We start from the raw sequence: 16,562 nt of genomic DNA, 5'->3' as shown, positions 1-16,562 counted from the left end.
CGACTCGCAGTTATTTCTAGTCGTGGCATGATGTTGATCCCGATGCCTCTTTTCTCTCTTTCCAGGAGTTTTACGACCATGCAAAGATCCTCTGGCAGGACGAGGGTGTGCGCTCCTGCTGGGAAAGGTCCAACGAATATCAACTCATCGACTGTGCACAGTAGTAAGTCTCTTTTCACTCCATTTTCAATTAAACATCATATGTCTAAGGGCTCTCACGAGGTGCAGGTGGACACAAAGACATGCTTCCCTTTTCTCTCTTGTGACCCTAGTTCACACATACATAGATACACACACATATATATATATATATATATATATATACAGATCTCACGCTGTTTGGTGTTTGGGTGTTGTTGCCATGTGGTTAATGCGAGTGCTGTCATGGTTCATGAGGTGAAAGTGAGCGCTGTGCTACCTACGCTGTGTGTGTGTGTGCTAACCAGTGTGAACTGATAGTAGGTAGTTAGGAAGCGGTAATTAATACACCTCAACACAATCTGTGATTTTTAACTTCCCGACCCTGTTTGTGGCTCCAAGCCTCAAGCCCACCCTTTACTTCAGAGGACAACACGATCATGCAAAAATTTGTTATATCTTGATTTTAAAAAAAGAAGTAATTTACTAAAACAGCATTTTTGCAGACCTCACACAAACAGGAGTAAATATTGCATTTGGGGAGTAGTTTGAGTAGCAGATTTGGTGTGTAGTGACTATTTACAGCAGCAAGACGATGATTATCTAAGAATAAACTATGGTGTGGCTCACTGATGTGTTTTTAATTGTTTTTAGCCACACTAGCAGCATGGCTCTAGAGGTCGACAGGAATATCTCTACAACTACAATGGCACTCAGTAGAGCACATACCTCCGCCAAGACCCCTACACTGCTGTTTATTTCGCAACAAATTGTACTCATTCAAAGACACCAGCAACCACATTTCAGCAGATTTTTCTTCCATCAACATCCATGCACTATTCCTTAAGAAATAAACGACTATTCCTGGGACGTCTCTTTTAACCGGATCAAAAGTAAATGGGCGCTATTCTGGGCCGAGACCCGTCCTCCATCCAGGTTTCGTGTAAATCCATTCAGTAGTTTTTGTGTAACCCTGCCGACAAACCAACAAACCAACAAACTGATGCGGGTAAAAAAAGCCAGTAACCTCCTGGGCTTAAGTCTTCACGTCCCGCTTAGGATAGCTACTGTCGTTACTTCTCGAGTTTTCACCCCAAACCTTTCCAACACTTTGGTTTGCTTCTGTACTTTGTTTACTGTGCTTATTAGCAAATGTTAGCATGCATAGTTTAGCTGAAAGGTGCACTGTGTAGTTTTAGGGAAATAATTTCTGATCTGATCTTTTTTATGCCTAAACAAATAAAATAAACAAACTCTCTTTGTTTCCATCACTGGATAAACTGAATAAACAAACTGACTTTAAAGAACAACACAAATTCATACTGTTGTACTTTATTTATATTTGGCGGACCCTGCCACCTTTCCTAACTTCAAACAGTCTTCTGGGGACCTGATTTTCCTCTGAGAACAGCTTGTTTATTCACGTATAAATATTTCTGAGTTTCTATTATTACGTCATTAATATTGTAAATATCAAAAGTCTGAGTTTGAATTTCTTCTCCAAAACTACATAGTGCCCCTTATCTCTGTGCCCGAGAACAGCGTCACATTGGCGCTATGGTGGCCGCAGACTCATAGTGATGTTGGACAACAATGGAGGAGACTTTGGCTAAACAGGCGATACTTGACAGTAGGGTCAACATCATAGTTGGGGTGGGTTTTTGTCTTTTCACAAGACTTATTTGCAATCAGGAAAATATAAATCATCAGCAGATTCAGGGCTGCAAGGTATTATTTTGACAGATATTACAATTGTAATATGATTTTGTGATGTGGGGAATGTTCCTATGATGATATTTACTTACTTTGTATTTATCAGTTGCAAAGTCACGCTTTCGTAAACTTTCGTTTTAGGCTGCACTAGTTTGCTGTTGTGCCAAACAACTTCAGCACTGACCTGGTGGTTTGTGTGGTTTGTGTGTTTTGTGTGTGTGTGTGTGTGTGTGAATGGGGGGTGGCAGCGACAGAGACTGTGTCCTTGCTGACTCTTGAATGTTTTCATTGCTGGTGTTTTGTGCGTATCGAAATTATTCGTCACAAGTGCTGAGGCAGGGTATTTTTTCCCCAAAAAATCCTGAGCTTCCTGAAATCCCCCGTCGGTCCGACTCTCCCTCCTCTGTTTCAAACTCTTTTCTTTCTTTTCTGGTATTTTTTTTCTTATCCGCCTTTTGATCAGGCCTGCCTCTGTTATAAGGCATGCAGCGGTCACATGGAGCCGGAGTTTCTCGGAGGGCGGAGGCTTGCAGAGTCTCTCACATGTGTACACGAGCGTGTTTGTGTACAGTATGTGCCGCTGCAGCGACATACATGTGTGAGATGGCTGGGTTAGTGTTTTGTAGAAGTAACTTTATGCAGTGGTGGAAGAATTTCGTCACTAAGGTAAAAGTGTCGGTTATGAATAAAAGTCCCGCATACATTAGAATACATAAATATTAACAGCAATTGTACTCGGAGTATCTCAAGTGAAATGATGATGTTGTAATGCTGATCAGTGATCAGTCACTTTGTAAGTACAGTTACACTGTTGAAGGTGGTGCTAGTTTATGTAAAATTAGGAAGTTGTTTCCATTTTATGGGTCGGGCCCCTCCGAAGGATCGTAAAATTTAAAAAAGAACAAGCAAAGTTCTGCTCCACGAACTTTTCTCTTGTATTATTTCTATTACTTTTGGACCTGTTTGGGCCTCGAACAATAACCCTCTGAAATCTGAAATGCTTCGTTTGTAAGAGACACTGGTTTAACTTGCCATAATTTTTAAGGGGTTCGACTATATGGATCCGTTTTCAGTTTTAGGATTTAGTCAGTTAGGGCTATAAATAAAGGCAAAACTGCAAAAAAGCTTAGCAGTACCAAAACCCCCCAAACCTTGATAACCTTGGTGAAATGTCTTTTTTTTTACGCAATAACAAATACCAATACTCGAGAATTAATGAATTCCTAAAAAATGAATGCCTTTGATTAAACTGAGTAACATGTGTTGCTCCTCTCAGCAGAGAAAAGAAGAACGTCTGAATGCTTTGAATATTTGCTGTTTATTACCACTAAAAATCTGAAACAGGACGAGGCATGGGACGATATGAAAATTTCACGCAGCGATCAGCCTTTCCAACATAACTGCATTTTCACAACATCATCCGATCATCCTCAAAATATCTCAAAACTGTAAGATAAAACCATGAAATTATGGAATCACTTTAATGTCACATTTTATGAGAAAACAAATGTATTTTATTTTTTTTTAACAATGAAGGAATGAAATTAAATGAGTGATAATAAATCATAAGGTCTTCCTGCACAGATAAAGGAAACGTAAATTACAGTAATCTGATCTCCCTGTCGGTCTTTAGTTTGGAATTTTGCTCAACTCAGCGTCATCAAGTGATTGATGTGAGGAATGATCGTGTCTATCCCAATGCTGAAAAGTCACCATGATCGACGCAACGTGAGTGTTTTTTATTGTGATCTGCCGTAAAATCTTTTATCGCCCCATCCCCGACATATCTACCTGAAATTGACCGTACATGTGCACATGCCTCGTGGATGTGTATGTGTGTCCTTGTCACCTCAACTGCATGCATGTCCACAGGTGTTTTTCGTTGCTTCTGCATGTGATACTTTAGTTTAATTCTTTGTGGAGAGTTCGGATGTCAGCAGAATCTCTCTGTAAGATGATCATGAAAGACTTTCCTTGCAAGAATATGTGATTGGGGAGGGGCGAGCGTTGCAAAGCTAAAAGAGAGACGAAGCGGTTGAAAAAATGGATTGAAGAGACGGATTCATTGAAATGGAGAAAGAGAGGGCTACCCTGCATTGCGGGATCTCTCCTCTCCTCTCCTCTCCTCTCCTCTCCTCTCCTCTCCTCTCTCCCACACCCAGCAGCCCCAGTGTTATGGATCAGATGCTGGGCTGGGTGGCCAGACCGGAAGTGCTCCCCTCCCCCTTCTGTGTGCTTATGTAAACGGAGAAGCAGAGAAAGAGAGAGGGGAGAGCTATTTTTAACCCAGGCAGGCTGCAGAAGGAGAAAGAATGAGCGAGTGTGTTAGGAGAGAGACAACTTCAGCATTATTGATGAAGGTTGTTAGCATTAAGTGAAAATGTAAACCCCTGGATCAGCGCTGGAGAAGTCAGGGCCACCCCGCACGCCCCCGCTCTTTTTTTCCTTTTTGAAAAGACCAATTATATCATCCGATTCATTCCACGATAGAGATAAGAAAAAAAAGGGAAGAAGAAGTAGTTGATGGGCCGGCGATGCTTTGTTGCCTCTGTCTGACAAGAAGGAAGTCACTGAAGCTTCCCTGGCTGTGTTTCTGCTCCGTCATGCTCCCTCTGTGATGTGGTTTTTGTTGTTGTTGTTTTTTTATTAACACTTCCTGACTACCTTATTTGGTCACACACTTTGTTTGCAAGGAAGTAGTCGTCCTTGATTGCCCGTGGATGTGTCGTTTTCAGTCGGTGTCAGTTTAGTTGCTGTAATGTTGCCGGCAAGTCACATCCAAATTGTAGACCGAACATCCTGAATGATCCAGCAACCCTCCCCTGATTGTAGATCACTTGACTGCCATATTGATTAAATGGATAGACAGAGAGTATTTTGATAGTCGATTGTTGTAAAAAAAAAAAAAAAAAAGTAATTTTTCATGACAGTTACTTGCTTGCTTGGCATTCAGAAAGTTACAGAACCTGACCAAAACCTAGTCAGCTACATACCCCCTCTAAAACCACCATTCATTTTTACACCTGGTTTTTGAAAGAATTGAGCATTAGTCGTTATGCTAAGCTAAGCTAACCAGGTGTCGGCTGTATCTTCATACTTCATGTACGGACGTGAGAGTGTCAGGGGTCTTCTCATCGACCCCTCTGTGAGAAAAGCTCACAAGTGAAATGTGTCACGGTTCCTTTGAAAGACGAGGGAGGAACAAAAGACATTTATGGGCGGAATGTGGCATAAACAAAGAAAATAAATGCAAACACATGGCCTAGAGAGAAACTGGTGAAAAGCAGCCAATCATGAGACACTGCTGACCAGTTGCAGGCGATTATGTATTTGGAGAGAGGGTGAACAAAGGAGCCTGTTCACAGAGCTGTGCTATGGTTCTGTGTGACACACTGTGTATTTGTTTATCATGCAGTGTATACGTACAGACAGTGCAGACATTTAGAGATATCTAATGTTTCTGCATTAAAGGTGCAATATGTAAGATTTTAGTTGAAAACTATTTTTAAAAAGCTAAAAGGATCACAGAAGAAATGTTGACATCATGAAATCTATGTATTGTGTTGCAGAGATATCTTCTGATGTTAGCATGCTAACCAGCTTGTCCCGACCTGTCCTGGTCCAAAGCTCCTGTTCTGATGATTTGTAAAGACCGACGCCTCCCCAGTACTCCGAGCTCCCAGCCTGTACGGCTAGCTGCACGGCTAACTGAGCTAACTAGCTAACTGCAGCCGAGTTGCACCCTAAAATGTCTAAAAACGACAAAACCAAAAATTAAAATGATCCCAAATTCTGGTCAAAGCGAGAGAAATCGCCGCATTTCGTTTAGTCAACAGTCGCTGTAACTTCCAGGAGAGAGTAAGAGAGTAATAGATTTTCATTCGCAGTGGTACTTTAACTTCCATCATCCCAAGCTCCTTCAACTTTTGTGTAGTTTGCAGTACAATAAAAATATTTACATGTTTGAGCCAATCAAATGTGAGAATGTTTGGGTCCATTAGTTGTGAGTTATGTTGGTACCTGTGGAAGCCAAAAAGGGTTGTTTTTTTTCTCGATTGTACTTTTGAGGCCTTGCACCACGTTTCCAGAAGGAGACAACTAGAGGACGAGAGGAGGAATGTGAGCGGACGTCTCCATACGTTCAGTTATCCGTGTCTGTTTGCGTTATGTGTCGCCTGGCTGTGATACCAGCCGAGCGTTTGCCGCTGTGTTTATTATCTGTCGATTCTCTGAAATCTTGTCCCGGCGATAATGTGCCGTCATGTGCTGGAGTCCCCCTGATTTACTTCTCCGGCATCCTCCCCAGAGCTTCTTTCCTCTCCTCTCCCCTTCCTCCCCCACTCTCTCTCTCACTGTGTCTCTGTGATGTGTAGTGGTGTTTCTGCAGGGACAGAATGTGGCTCGGATTGAGTCTCTGACTCATCATGAGGAGAGAGGGAAAGAGAAGGAGGGGTGAGGGATGGGAAAAGATGGGGGAAAAAACTGATTTTTGGGGGGGTAGTGTCAATACTTGGTGTGCAGAGATTGTGAATAAATTGAGATGTATGTGCAGGCAGCGGATTAAACATGCTGTTTCCGTGTGTAGCATGAGTCAGGTAGATGTATCTGCTGCTGCTGTAATCTCACTGTATTGTGATTTTCTGAATGCTGTGTGTGTTCAGTGATTGTGCCGCTCCCAGTGCTCAGCTGCTATGTGACGGGCCAGTGTTCCCAGTGCGAGGTTCACTTTCTTTCTTTCTTTCTTTCTTTCTTATTATGTTTTTCGTTAATTGTTGTGGTTTCTTTTTTTCTTTTTTTACTTTGTTTTATTTTTTTTTTCCTCCTTCTTTTCTTTGTCCTCCCCATTATTTTTTCCTTTGTTTCTATTTGTCTCTTTCTTTGGTTTAGTTTGTCCTTCTCTCGAACTCTTTCCTTTATTTGTCTTTTTTGTTAGTTTTTTTTCTTTAATATCATGTACTGCCCTTTTTATTTTATTTTTCTTTGTTTCTTTCTTTCTTTCTTTCTTTCCTTTATTCTTTCTTTGTTTCTCACATTTTCAATTCTCATTTTTGGTTTGGTTTTATATTTTTGATCTTTCTTTCTTTTTTAATGCGCTCTTTCTTTTTTGTTTTGTCTCTGTTTGGTTATCTTTCTTTAAGTCGTTGATTCTGACTTTGTTCATTTTCACTTCTCCTCCTCTCGTGTTCTTTTGTTAATTGCTAACTTTTTAAAATTTGATCTTTGTTCTCCTTTTCTTCCCTCCTTCTTTCTCGCACTTCTTCCTCCGCTCCGTCTCTAACCCACTCCATTCCCTGCATTTCTCTCTCTCTCTCTGTGTCTCTTTTGTTGCACGCTCTGTTTCTCCCCCCCTCCTTGTCTTTTCTATCCGTCGATCGTGCTCTTTATTTCTCTCTTTCTCTCTCTCTCCCTGTCTGTCTCTCTCCCTCTTTCTGGCCTCACTCCAGTCGCACAAGATTTGGAGCCGATTGTCTATTTATAGCGCCTGTGGTTCTGTCGCCATGACAACCAAGCTGGAGGCCAGGGCGCCAGGGAGCTATTTTTGGAGCAGCGCTGTAATGTCAGACACAGCCTTCTCTCTCTTTTCTTTCCTCCTCTTTCTCTCCCTCTCTCGCTCTGGATGTGGTGTGTGTGTGTGTGTGTGTGTGTGTGTGTGTGTTTGATTAAGGATCGGCCGGTGAAGCCGTCGGTTTGGTCGGCTCTCAATGCGAAAGCGCTAAACGTACAAAGAAGCAGTAAAGCCCCTCGAATCGTTCCGCTCGGTGGGCCGTGCACGATCTTTTCCCCCCCTTGAGGAAGCGCCAAGACCATTTTCTGACTTGACTTGTTGTTACGGAGGCTCGTGAAGCTTCAGGGTTTTTTGTTTTTTTTCATATGCAGAGATTGATGTCAGTGTCCTAAAAAATGACAAATTTACTGTTTGCTCTCAGTTTTGTAGTGCAATTTCCAAGTTGTGCAATTTAGCTGGAACACGTCACGATAACGATGAACTTCGGGGGAATAGTGAGAAAGACGTAGTGAGAGCTGCTCTTTAAAGTGTTTTTGCATTTATGCTTTGTTATTTAATAAAGTGAAGGGCTGTAAGGAATAAATGCATGACGTGCCCCAGCTTATCTCCATTATTTTATTGAACAAATATCCGTCACATTAATAGGAAACTTTTGAATTCAGTACATCATATTTACGAAAGGAGATTCTACATTTTCTGTTTCTCCTACCTGTTGCTGTATTAAGTTTTATTTACGGTACGTGAAGGATTGCTTTGCATTTTTTGCCGATTTTACCGGGTCCTCAGTTTTACTGAAAAGTGAAATTAGTTTTCTTTGTTAATGTTGAAGCCTTTTGTCTGAGCTGATTTCTGTCCTCATAGGAAAGAACAGTAAATTGCTTGTTAAACTTGTGAAAATCTGGGAGACATAAATGGATTTTGGCAGATGTGGAAAGAGGCACTTTTTAGAGACGTAATCCTGCCGGCCAGCTCGTACGTGTGTGTGTGTGTGTGTGTGTGTCACACAGCCGATCAGCGGAGGCGCTCGGATGCAGGGCAAAGGTCCCCAGATGTTGTGTGTGTGGGTGTGTGTGTGTGTGTGTGTGTGTGTGTGTGTGTTAGTCACATTTAACATAAATATTGTTAAGTTTGTTTTTATAGTTCACTTCTTGTTTAACGGTGAACGCGGCCTGGTTTTTAAATGGAGGAGAGAACACTGACAAACACTTCTTTAATAGGTCCAGCTGAATATGAATTTTTTATGCCATGTTTTAATTTGAGACGCTCCTCTCGAACCTGCTCACTTTACCTATTCTATAAAGTTTATGATGTTTTTCACCCCGGTAAATGAAGCTAATAATTCAGCATATTTTCCAGCCCCGGCTGTTCGTGTGCAGGCCAGACGAGTCCGAGCAGATTAATCCCATGTAGAGCTGAAGATGCATACTGGCTCATAATCTGGGTAATCCTTTGTCCTAATACTGCCACTTTAAAAAGATGAGTGCATTATGGGAGTGTTATCAGCTTTGTCGGCGCCCGAACACCGCTGTTGATGCTGGAGCCTCTTATGTCCATCCAGCATGCGGAGAAGGGAGTTTGATTGTTGATAGTAGGGGAGATTTTTTTGCCACACAGAATTTTTCTGTTGCAGCCGTTGAGACTATTTTGTTTCAGGGCAGGAATTTATTTTTTTTAATTTTCCTTTAGTGTCTGTCGAAGGAGATATATGGATTTCACATGTTGCTTTTTGTTGAACGGAGAATATTTACATTAGTGAACTATTGGAAAAGGGAGAATGATTTGATATCAACATAAGAAAAAAAAAATTGTGGCCTATTTTTTCTTTAAAAAACATTTTTAAGTCAGAATGTTGAGTTAAATTTGCCTTAAACTTTTTTTTTTTCCTCAGTTGATGCAAATTAAGTTAGAATTTAAATAAAAAATGTCCGGGGTTGTTTATGCGGAAATAAAACATATTAGATATTAAAATATAATTTTCTAAAGGACATAAATAGTATTTTTTCTGTTTGGCTGTTCTACATTAAATCTCTCACTATCACTACCACTATCACTGTGTCTGCAAACCAGCAAAAATGACAGAAAGTAAAAAAGCGCAGTAGAAAAAGTTAAAAGTATACTTTATCTTTTCTTGTAAATATTGAGTTATTTTCAACCACCAGACAAGAGTCCTGTGTGTATTTCCAGAGTTTAAGTCAGCCCGTCTGCCACCCCAGAATAACCCTGACAGGTTATACATAACACCGCAGACCTCTCTGTTACTGGGGCAGCCACTATTATTTAGTTCAACTTACTAAGCACGGTTATTATTGGCACTTCTCCTATTAATAGGAAGAACTGCTAAAAATTGAGCAGTGTGTTTGTCCTGGGCGTGTCGACGCCTCAGACCAGAGCTGTGGATAAACAAGAGTTTGGCCCCGGCAGATGTCAGTTGCGGCGGCCATGTTAACTCTGTCATCATTAGAGCTTTTAGGTTCTGTCACTTCCCAGGTTATTTATGCGTGTGGGAGCGGAGTGTGGGGATGTTATGGGAGGGTGAAGGTAGCGGGAGCTGGGGATACGGGGCAGCTCGGCTGAACAGTTGTCCACTGAGGGCTCTGGCTGTTCTGGCACAGCGGAGGCTCTGTGGTGTGGGAACAGCTGAGACGCTCGGCCCCTGCAGGGAGCCCGTGGTACCAGACGGGTTGGCTGTTTAATTGCCTCTGTGTGTTTTTTTTTTTTTTTTCAATATGCATGTCTGTGCATTTGTGCAGAGATATGCACACTGTTTGTCCTCTTGTTTCTCTTCCCTTCCCCGACTCTCCTCCCTCTGTCTATCCCTCCGTCCCGTACCGTGGCGTCCGCCGACCCAGCCCCCCTGTTCCTCTCAGTGTGTTACCTGCAGCTCTCCTGTCACATTTCACCCCTGCCTGCCACATTCCTAGTTATCTCAGAGGGGGTTACATACCTTTGCCCCGAGAGGCAGCGACGAGCGAGCGCTTGCCTTTCTAGTTGTAAGAACCGGCAGGCAGGCGATCAGTCAAAACAGACAGCCGTGCAGGAATCAAACAGGAAATTAGCGTGTTTGTCTACATTAGCAGCCACTTACGTTAGCAGGTAACCAGCCGTCATTCTGAAAACAGAGTTTCACAAATATTTCAGCTCGCAAACCCTCAGAGAGTTCACCAGGAAAGTAATTTGTCAAGGTGGTCATCAGAAACAATCACCTCACTCGTTACATCGGGGTCCTTTTTTGTGCAAATTGGTGCTCATTAGAATTGATATTATAAGCTTAGTATTATATTTCATGAAAATGTAAAAATTATTAGAGGTGGTCTTGATTTTAGGCAAATATACTGCAGACAAAACTTCCTTTTAAAAACTAGATTGTTACTAGTCGTAAATATCCACGTGTTGTGACCAGTTGATTTGACAAGTTGTTGACCTTTGCTTTTTATTATTTGATTTTTGTTTTTAAGTTTTAAGTCTTGAACATGTTAGAATATCGAAACATCTACATGAAGACACCGCAGATATTAGAGGCAACTAAAGAAAAAATATGCTGTTCCCTGTTTTCTGGTCTCTGTTACTATTAATTTCTTGTATTGCGACACTAAGGGATTTTTATATGAAGCTCAACAATCAAAACGCGGCTTCCCAGTCTCTAAGTTCATGTTTATAAACTGCCGTTAAAACGACACTTCTGTCCATATTGAAGGCAGGTTGCAGTAACAGTTTGCCTTGTTGTTGTTGTTGTTTTTAATATTCTTTATCTTAATTTTGTACTTTTGCGATTTGTAGCTTAATTAATTGTATCTGATTGAATTTCGGGGCTTCCTGTGACTAAAGTTCTGGACCGGTGCTGGCACTTAATTTATTTGTGGGATCTTTTCTCTGTAAATGTTTTAGTGTTTAACAGAAGCCTATTAGGGATAGGACAGCAGTTCTCTTCCACAATTTTCATTTTCACTGGTTAAAACTATTTAACTCAGTACTCAGTTATAATGTGTTTGTCACACATTTTACTTTAAAAAATAATTGCAGCTTGTTGTGATTTGGACATTGTGTTTGGCCATGTTGCAGTTTCAATTAAATTTATTGTAGCCCCGATGCTATTTAAGTTTGTGAAGATGATGTGTGTTGTTGGCTGTACACAGAAACTTTGTTAATTCTTCCCCGGTACGCTCAGCTGTTATGGAAGTCCTGCTTCTGCAGATGATTCCCTCATTACTGACATGTTGTCGGTGCCTGATGGATGCAGACTAGTGGGACACTTCCCGTAGTGAAAATTGTGGCCTCATCTTAGTGATAATCACCAAATTCCTACCAGTATAACATCACTGATTTCAGGCCATTCTACTGTGAGGGTGTCTGTGTAACATCATCCAGCAGCTCCTTCTGCTCACATTCGTCCTGTATTCACACGTTTGCTGGGTGAGCAGCCCACGCACTGTACATGAGGATGTTTAGTCAGTCGGTTTTTACTCTCTGTCAAACTTCTCCAGCCTGCGACACATGAGACACTCAGTCGTGTTTCCCTGACGCACTCTCATTTCAAACTCTCAGCCGTCTTTTCTCGAGCCCTGTTTTGAGTCCCGACTTGTTGCAGCCTCCAGCAGGTGACCCTGATACAGTCATCATGAAAACACCAGGGCAGCTCGCACTCCTTGAAAGAGCAGCAGCAATGTAGGCCAGTTCATCGGAACAATTAGCATGCACTTGGGTAGGCGCTCTGCAAATCTGAACACCGTGGGCCTGCATACCCGCCCACGCACACGCACACACACACACACACACACACACACACGGACACACACAAATACACACCTCTCCTCCTGCGCAAGTATTACTACAGCAGCTCCATTGACGAGGCTTCTCTGGTCTGACAGAGCAAACGGCTGCTGGTGACTCAGACTGGCTGCCTCTGATCTCACTGTGAATTAAAGCACACGCCCCCTGGTGGCCATTCAGGGACCAACATCCTCCATCTTTCTCGAGCTCCCACTTAATGTACTGGGATTTACCGGTGTCTGTGTGTCTGTGTGTGTTAGGAGGCCATAATGTTTTCACTATACATCAGCACAGCAGGATTTAAAAAACTGCCCGTGTGATTGCTTTCATAATGAAATCAACACATTGCTGAATTTAATTTAATTTCATGTTCACTGGGAGGCCAGGTGACATGTTTTACTCTGTTATCATGTATGTATGGGATAAACTTGTTGTTTTGTTGTGTTATTACATCACATCATTGTTATATTCTGTTATTCAGGTCTAACCGGCTGTATTTTTCTGCTCTCGTTGCAGCTTCTTAGACAGGATCGAGGTGGTCAGGCAGAACGACTACACACCCACCGATCAGGTGAGATGTTTCCGTGTGTTATATATCGAAGCACTCTGCTCCGTAGCCCTCTCCCTCTCTATATTTTAACACCCTCTTGTTCCTTCTCCATCTTCCAGGACCTGTTGAGATGCAGAGTACTGACGTCTGGGATCTTCGAGACAAGATTTCAAATAGACAAAGTCAATTTCCAGTGAGTTAGCGCCAAGTGCTGCGGTGAAACTGATCGCCAAAAAAGAAACACACTTCTCCCGAATACTTGAATGAGCCATTTGAATTCCCTGAATGACAAATTAATCACAGTTAATTTACTCTGTTTTATTGATATTGAATAAGAAACCTAATGAAGTCGTAGTTTTTTTCTTGTCATGTGATCCAAACCCCTGTTCAAGGATAAGTTCATTCAAAAAAGTAAATTCAGTCGTTATCTACCTCCATGCGGATGGAAAGTCGAGTGAGCGTCACAGCAAAACGGGGTTGATTGAGACTTGTTATAAAACAACTGACATAAAAAACAACAACTGTAAAATGGTCAGTACAGTTTGTCAGGCGTAAACCAAGTCTCCAGAAGCCCTAAGATCCCAAATTAATTAGAAAAGATGTTATTTACACCCTGACTGTTGGTCGAGCTTGTTCACCCACTTGGCTAAGCAGCTACAGTGAAGATTGCAGCTTTAATAGGGTTTAAACTTTTGGGTGAACTTATCCTTTAACATTTTCAGTGTTTTAAAGTCTTCAGTCTTCTGTTAGATTGCGAATTGAACTCAGCTGTCCTCTGTGTCGCAGTATGTTCGATGTTGGCGGTCAGAGGGATGAGCGTCGAAAATGGATCCAGTGTTTTAACGGTAGGATGGCTTTTTTTCTCAGATGCTCGTCTGTGTGTTTATTTAATACTTATGTAATCAGTGTTTGCCGGTTTTGTCCATCCTGGGTGTGTTAATCTCAGTCTCTGGTGTTTCGCTGTGTGTGTGTGTGACACAGATGTGACAGCTATCATCTTCGTGGTGGCGAGTAGCAGCTACAACATGGTGATCAGAGAAGACAATCAGACCAACAGACTACAGGAAGCCCTCAACCTTTTCAAGAACATTTGGAACAACAGGTGAGCATTTACTTCCTGAGTTTTTCGTCAAACCGGGAGCATGTTATTTAATCCAGTTTTGACTTGTTTTAGTTATAAATGTAAATGTAATGTATCTCAAGGTGGGGGAATGAAAAAGGGGACGTAAAAGATGGTCAAAAAAAGCACGTGGCATGAGAGAGAGTAGTAAATACACAATGTCATCTATTCACAAGCATATGTACATTTCTTTTTGTAATTTTCAACAACAATACAATCCTACATCTACACCTGCAGAAGTGCCTGCAGAAGAACAAAAAAACAGAGCAGGTTATAACAAAATTTACTTCTGCTTGTGATTCAGAGATACATTTTGTTTATAAAGCTCCAATCAATGCAGGGAGTCTTATACACACACAGTACATACACCACTACATGTGTGTTTGGTCTTTGAACGTACAAGAAGATTTGTCGGACTCCACCATAGACATGGTGAACTGAATGTGAATGTATTGCTTACTCAGTTGACTGTAACTGAGTGAAGCCCAACTGGAAGCTCGGTACCGCCTCTGCTGCTTCTTGATCGTCACTGTGTCAACGCTCAAACACTGCTAATTAAACAACTCCTCCAGTTTATGTGACTTTACGCCGAGCAGAACTCAGCTTTTGAATCTTAGGGACACAATTATGATCTCCTGCTTCACAGACGTATATCCAAGATTAAACTTCTCGAACCGCCACTGCATCAGTGTAAAATCTTAGCTGCTTGGGCCTGGATGCATCTAATGTTAAGACTTCATTTAATTAATGACAGCTTTCACCGACATGTGGAGCAGATCTTTAAAACTTGATAACCTACCCGCATCTGTTGTACTCAGTGTAATCCCATACACCGTCTGATTCTCGAGCAAAGATGCCCCTTAAAGCCTGAAACTGCCTGCTTGGCACATCCTGGTTGCTGTATCTTAGAGGCACCGCATGACATGTTGTAGTGTGTTTTGGCTCATACTTTGTGTTAATTACCCTTTTATACACTCTTTATTCTGTTTTTGTAACACAGCAAAATAGACAGAGGCCACTCAGATCTTTCGACAAATCAAATCACTTCATGGCTGTTGGTTTTCATCTGTTTTAAAAGAAAAAAAGTATATTTCTTTAACAGATTACCACGTTTCTGTTTGTCAGTTCTGGGCTATTCACTGTGCCTGTACATTAGTAGACCATGCTAATTGGATACAGCCTCCTTCCGTGACTCTTATCTCTCTGTGGGACCACACAGACTGTTAATGGCAGGAGCACTTCGACCTTTTCAGACCAGAACTCCAGAGACAGACCTGTAACATATTTCGGGTCCTAAATAAAGTCCAAATAAAAATCTGGCACTGAACTCGTTCTTCATTTCCCTCCACAGGTGGCTACGGACCATTTCGGTAATCCTCTTCCTGAACAAGCAGGACCTGCTCGCTGAGAAGGTTTTGGCAGGGAAATCTAAAATCGAGGACTACTTCCCGGATTTTGCACGCTACACTACACCTGATGATGGTAAGAGGTTGACACTCTTATCTGTGGGTGTCCGATACATAACGCACACATAAGTATTCTGTGTTTGTAGCGGACACATTTAAATAGTTTAATGTTGATCCTGTCATGGCAAATATTTTTGGCCATAGTATTTCATTAGGTAGTTGTCATCCCTGTGAGTGTAAAACTGACTTTATTGTGACTTGATTTCTTCTTCTCCAACAGCAATACCAGAGCCAGGTGAAGATCCTCGTGTCACGAGGGCAAAGTACTTCATTCGGGATGAGTTTCTGGTTTGTACAAAGGTTCACATTTTACCAGTTTTTGGGATTTGTACCTGATTGGTTCACAGAACAGTGTTGTTAAAAAATGTAACAATCAATCAACAATTTGCTGTTGTGTTTATTCGTTTCATCTGATTTCTTTACGAGAGTGGTTTCTGAATTGGTTCTTACGCCACTCAGCTCCACTTCACTCCAATTATCCTCCCTGATTTTGCTGTAGCACGTGTTTAGATGAGTTGGACGAAGTCTCACCAACAATTGACTGAAACATACTGGAGCACGCCGTAAAGGAAGATTTCACAGTGGCACTTTTGAAATCATATAGTTTATTAGAAATCTATTTGAATCTTTTAATAAAGATTTTTTTCCATTGTACATGTACCATCTTCCATCTGTCTAATATCCAAATTATAAATAATAATGTTACATTTTCACGTAAATGTGCATTTTGCCACCTGTGTCGATAATACTGTATAACTCAGCGGTGAACTGGATGCTGTTTGAGATTTTGTATTCCCATTTGCTTTTCTTAAAATGGATACAGAGGAAGTTGTGTGCTCAAATTAAAAAGTCACAGTTTCATCCAAACTGTGTGATTGGCAAATGTTTTTCTCAGATGTGCTGTGCCAAACCACGCCAGTGACAGCTGAGCACCAAAGATATCACCAAAGTCAAAGTAAAATCTCGCAGATGGCCACTTCACTGCCCCTAGCAGTTGCTGTGCACTGAGGAAGTTTGCCTTTAAGATATAATCAGTAGATTACAGTGGCAGGTGTTGTCCCAGTGGCTCATGCGAAACCCAAAAGTAATGAATAAATGGTTAAACTAGTTTGCTTAAAGTAATGGATTAGTGGCAACCCTCCAGGATGAGCGCCAGGCTTTGAAGCCCATTTGACAAAGTCAACAAACCCCTTGAATTACATCCTGACATGATGCACCAGGTCCCAAAAATACTATTTCCCATAAGCTTACATTGTGAAAGAAACGCCAGTAAAACCGTGGAGAATTTACTGTTACGTCACC

At 41.6% G+C, this 16,562-nt stretch overlaps 1 protein-coding gene across 1 annotated transcript in view; it reads left to right on the top strand.

The window, feature by feature from the left end:
• The window catches only part of LOC115582612 (guanine nucleotide-binding protein G(s) subunit alpha-like), a 35,206-nt gene that overhangs the window by 15,754 nt on the left and 2,890 nt on the right, over positions 1–16,562 (top strand). Inside the window, exons 5-11 of the mRNA XM_030418664.1 lie at positions 66–163; positions 12,641–12,695; positions 12,794–12,867; positions 13,461–13,519; positions 13,656–13,776; positions 15,146–15,276; positions 15,481–15,548. Coding sequence (XP_030274524.1) covers positions 66–163; positions 12,641–12,695; positions 12,794–12,867; positions 13,461–13,519; positions 13,656–13,776; positions 15,146–15,276; positions 15,481–15,548 — 606 coding nt within the window. The remainder of the gene's footprint in view (positions 1–65; positions 164–12,640; positions 12,696–12,793; positions 12,868–13,460; positions 13,520–13,655; positions 13,777–15,145; positions 15,277–15,480; positions 15,549–16,562) is intronic.

This window comes from Sparus aurata, chromosome 6 (assembly GCF_900880675.1).
Source record: "Sparus aurata chromosome 6, fSpaAur1.1, whole genome shotgun sequence".
In the NCBI taxonomy this organism is placed as follows: domain Eukaryota; kingdom Metazoa; phylum Chordata; class Actinopteri; order Spariformes; family Sparidae; genus Sparus; species Sparus aurata.
Note: the sequence above shows the minus strand (reverse complement) of the source record. Positions and strands in the feature narration are given on the sequence as shown.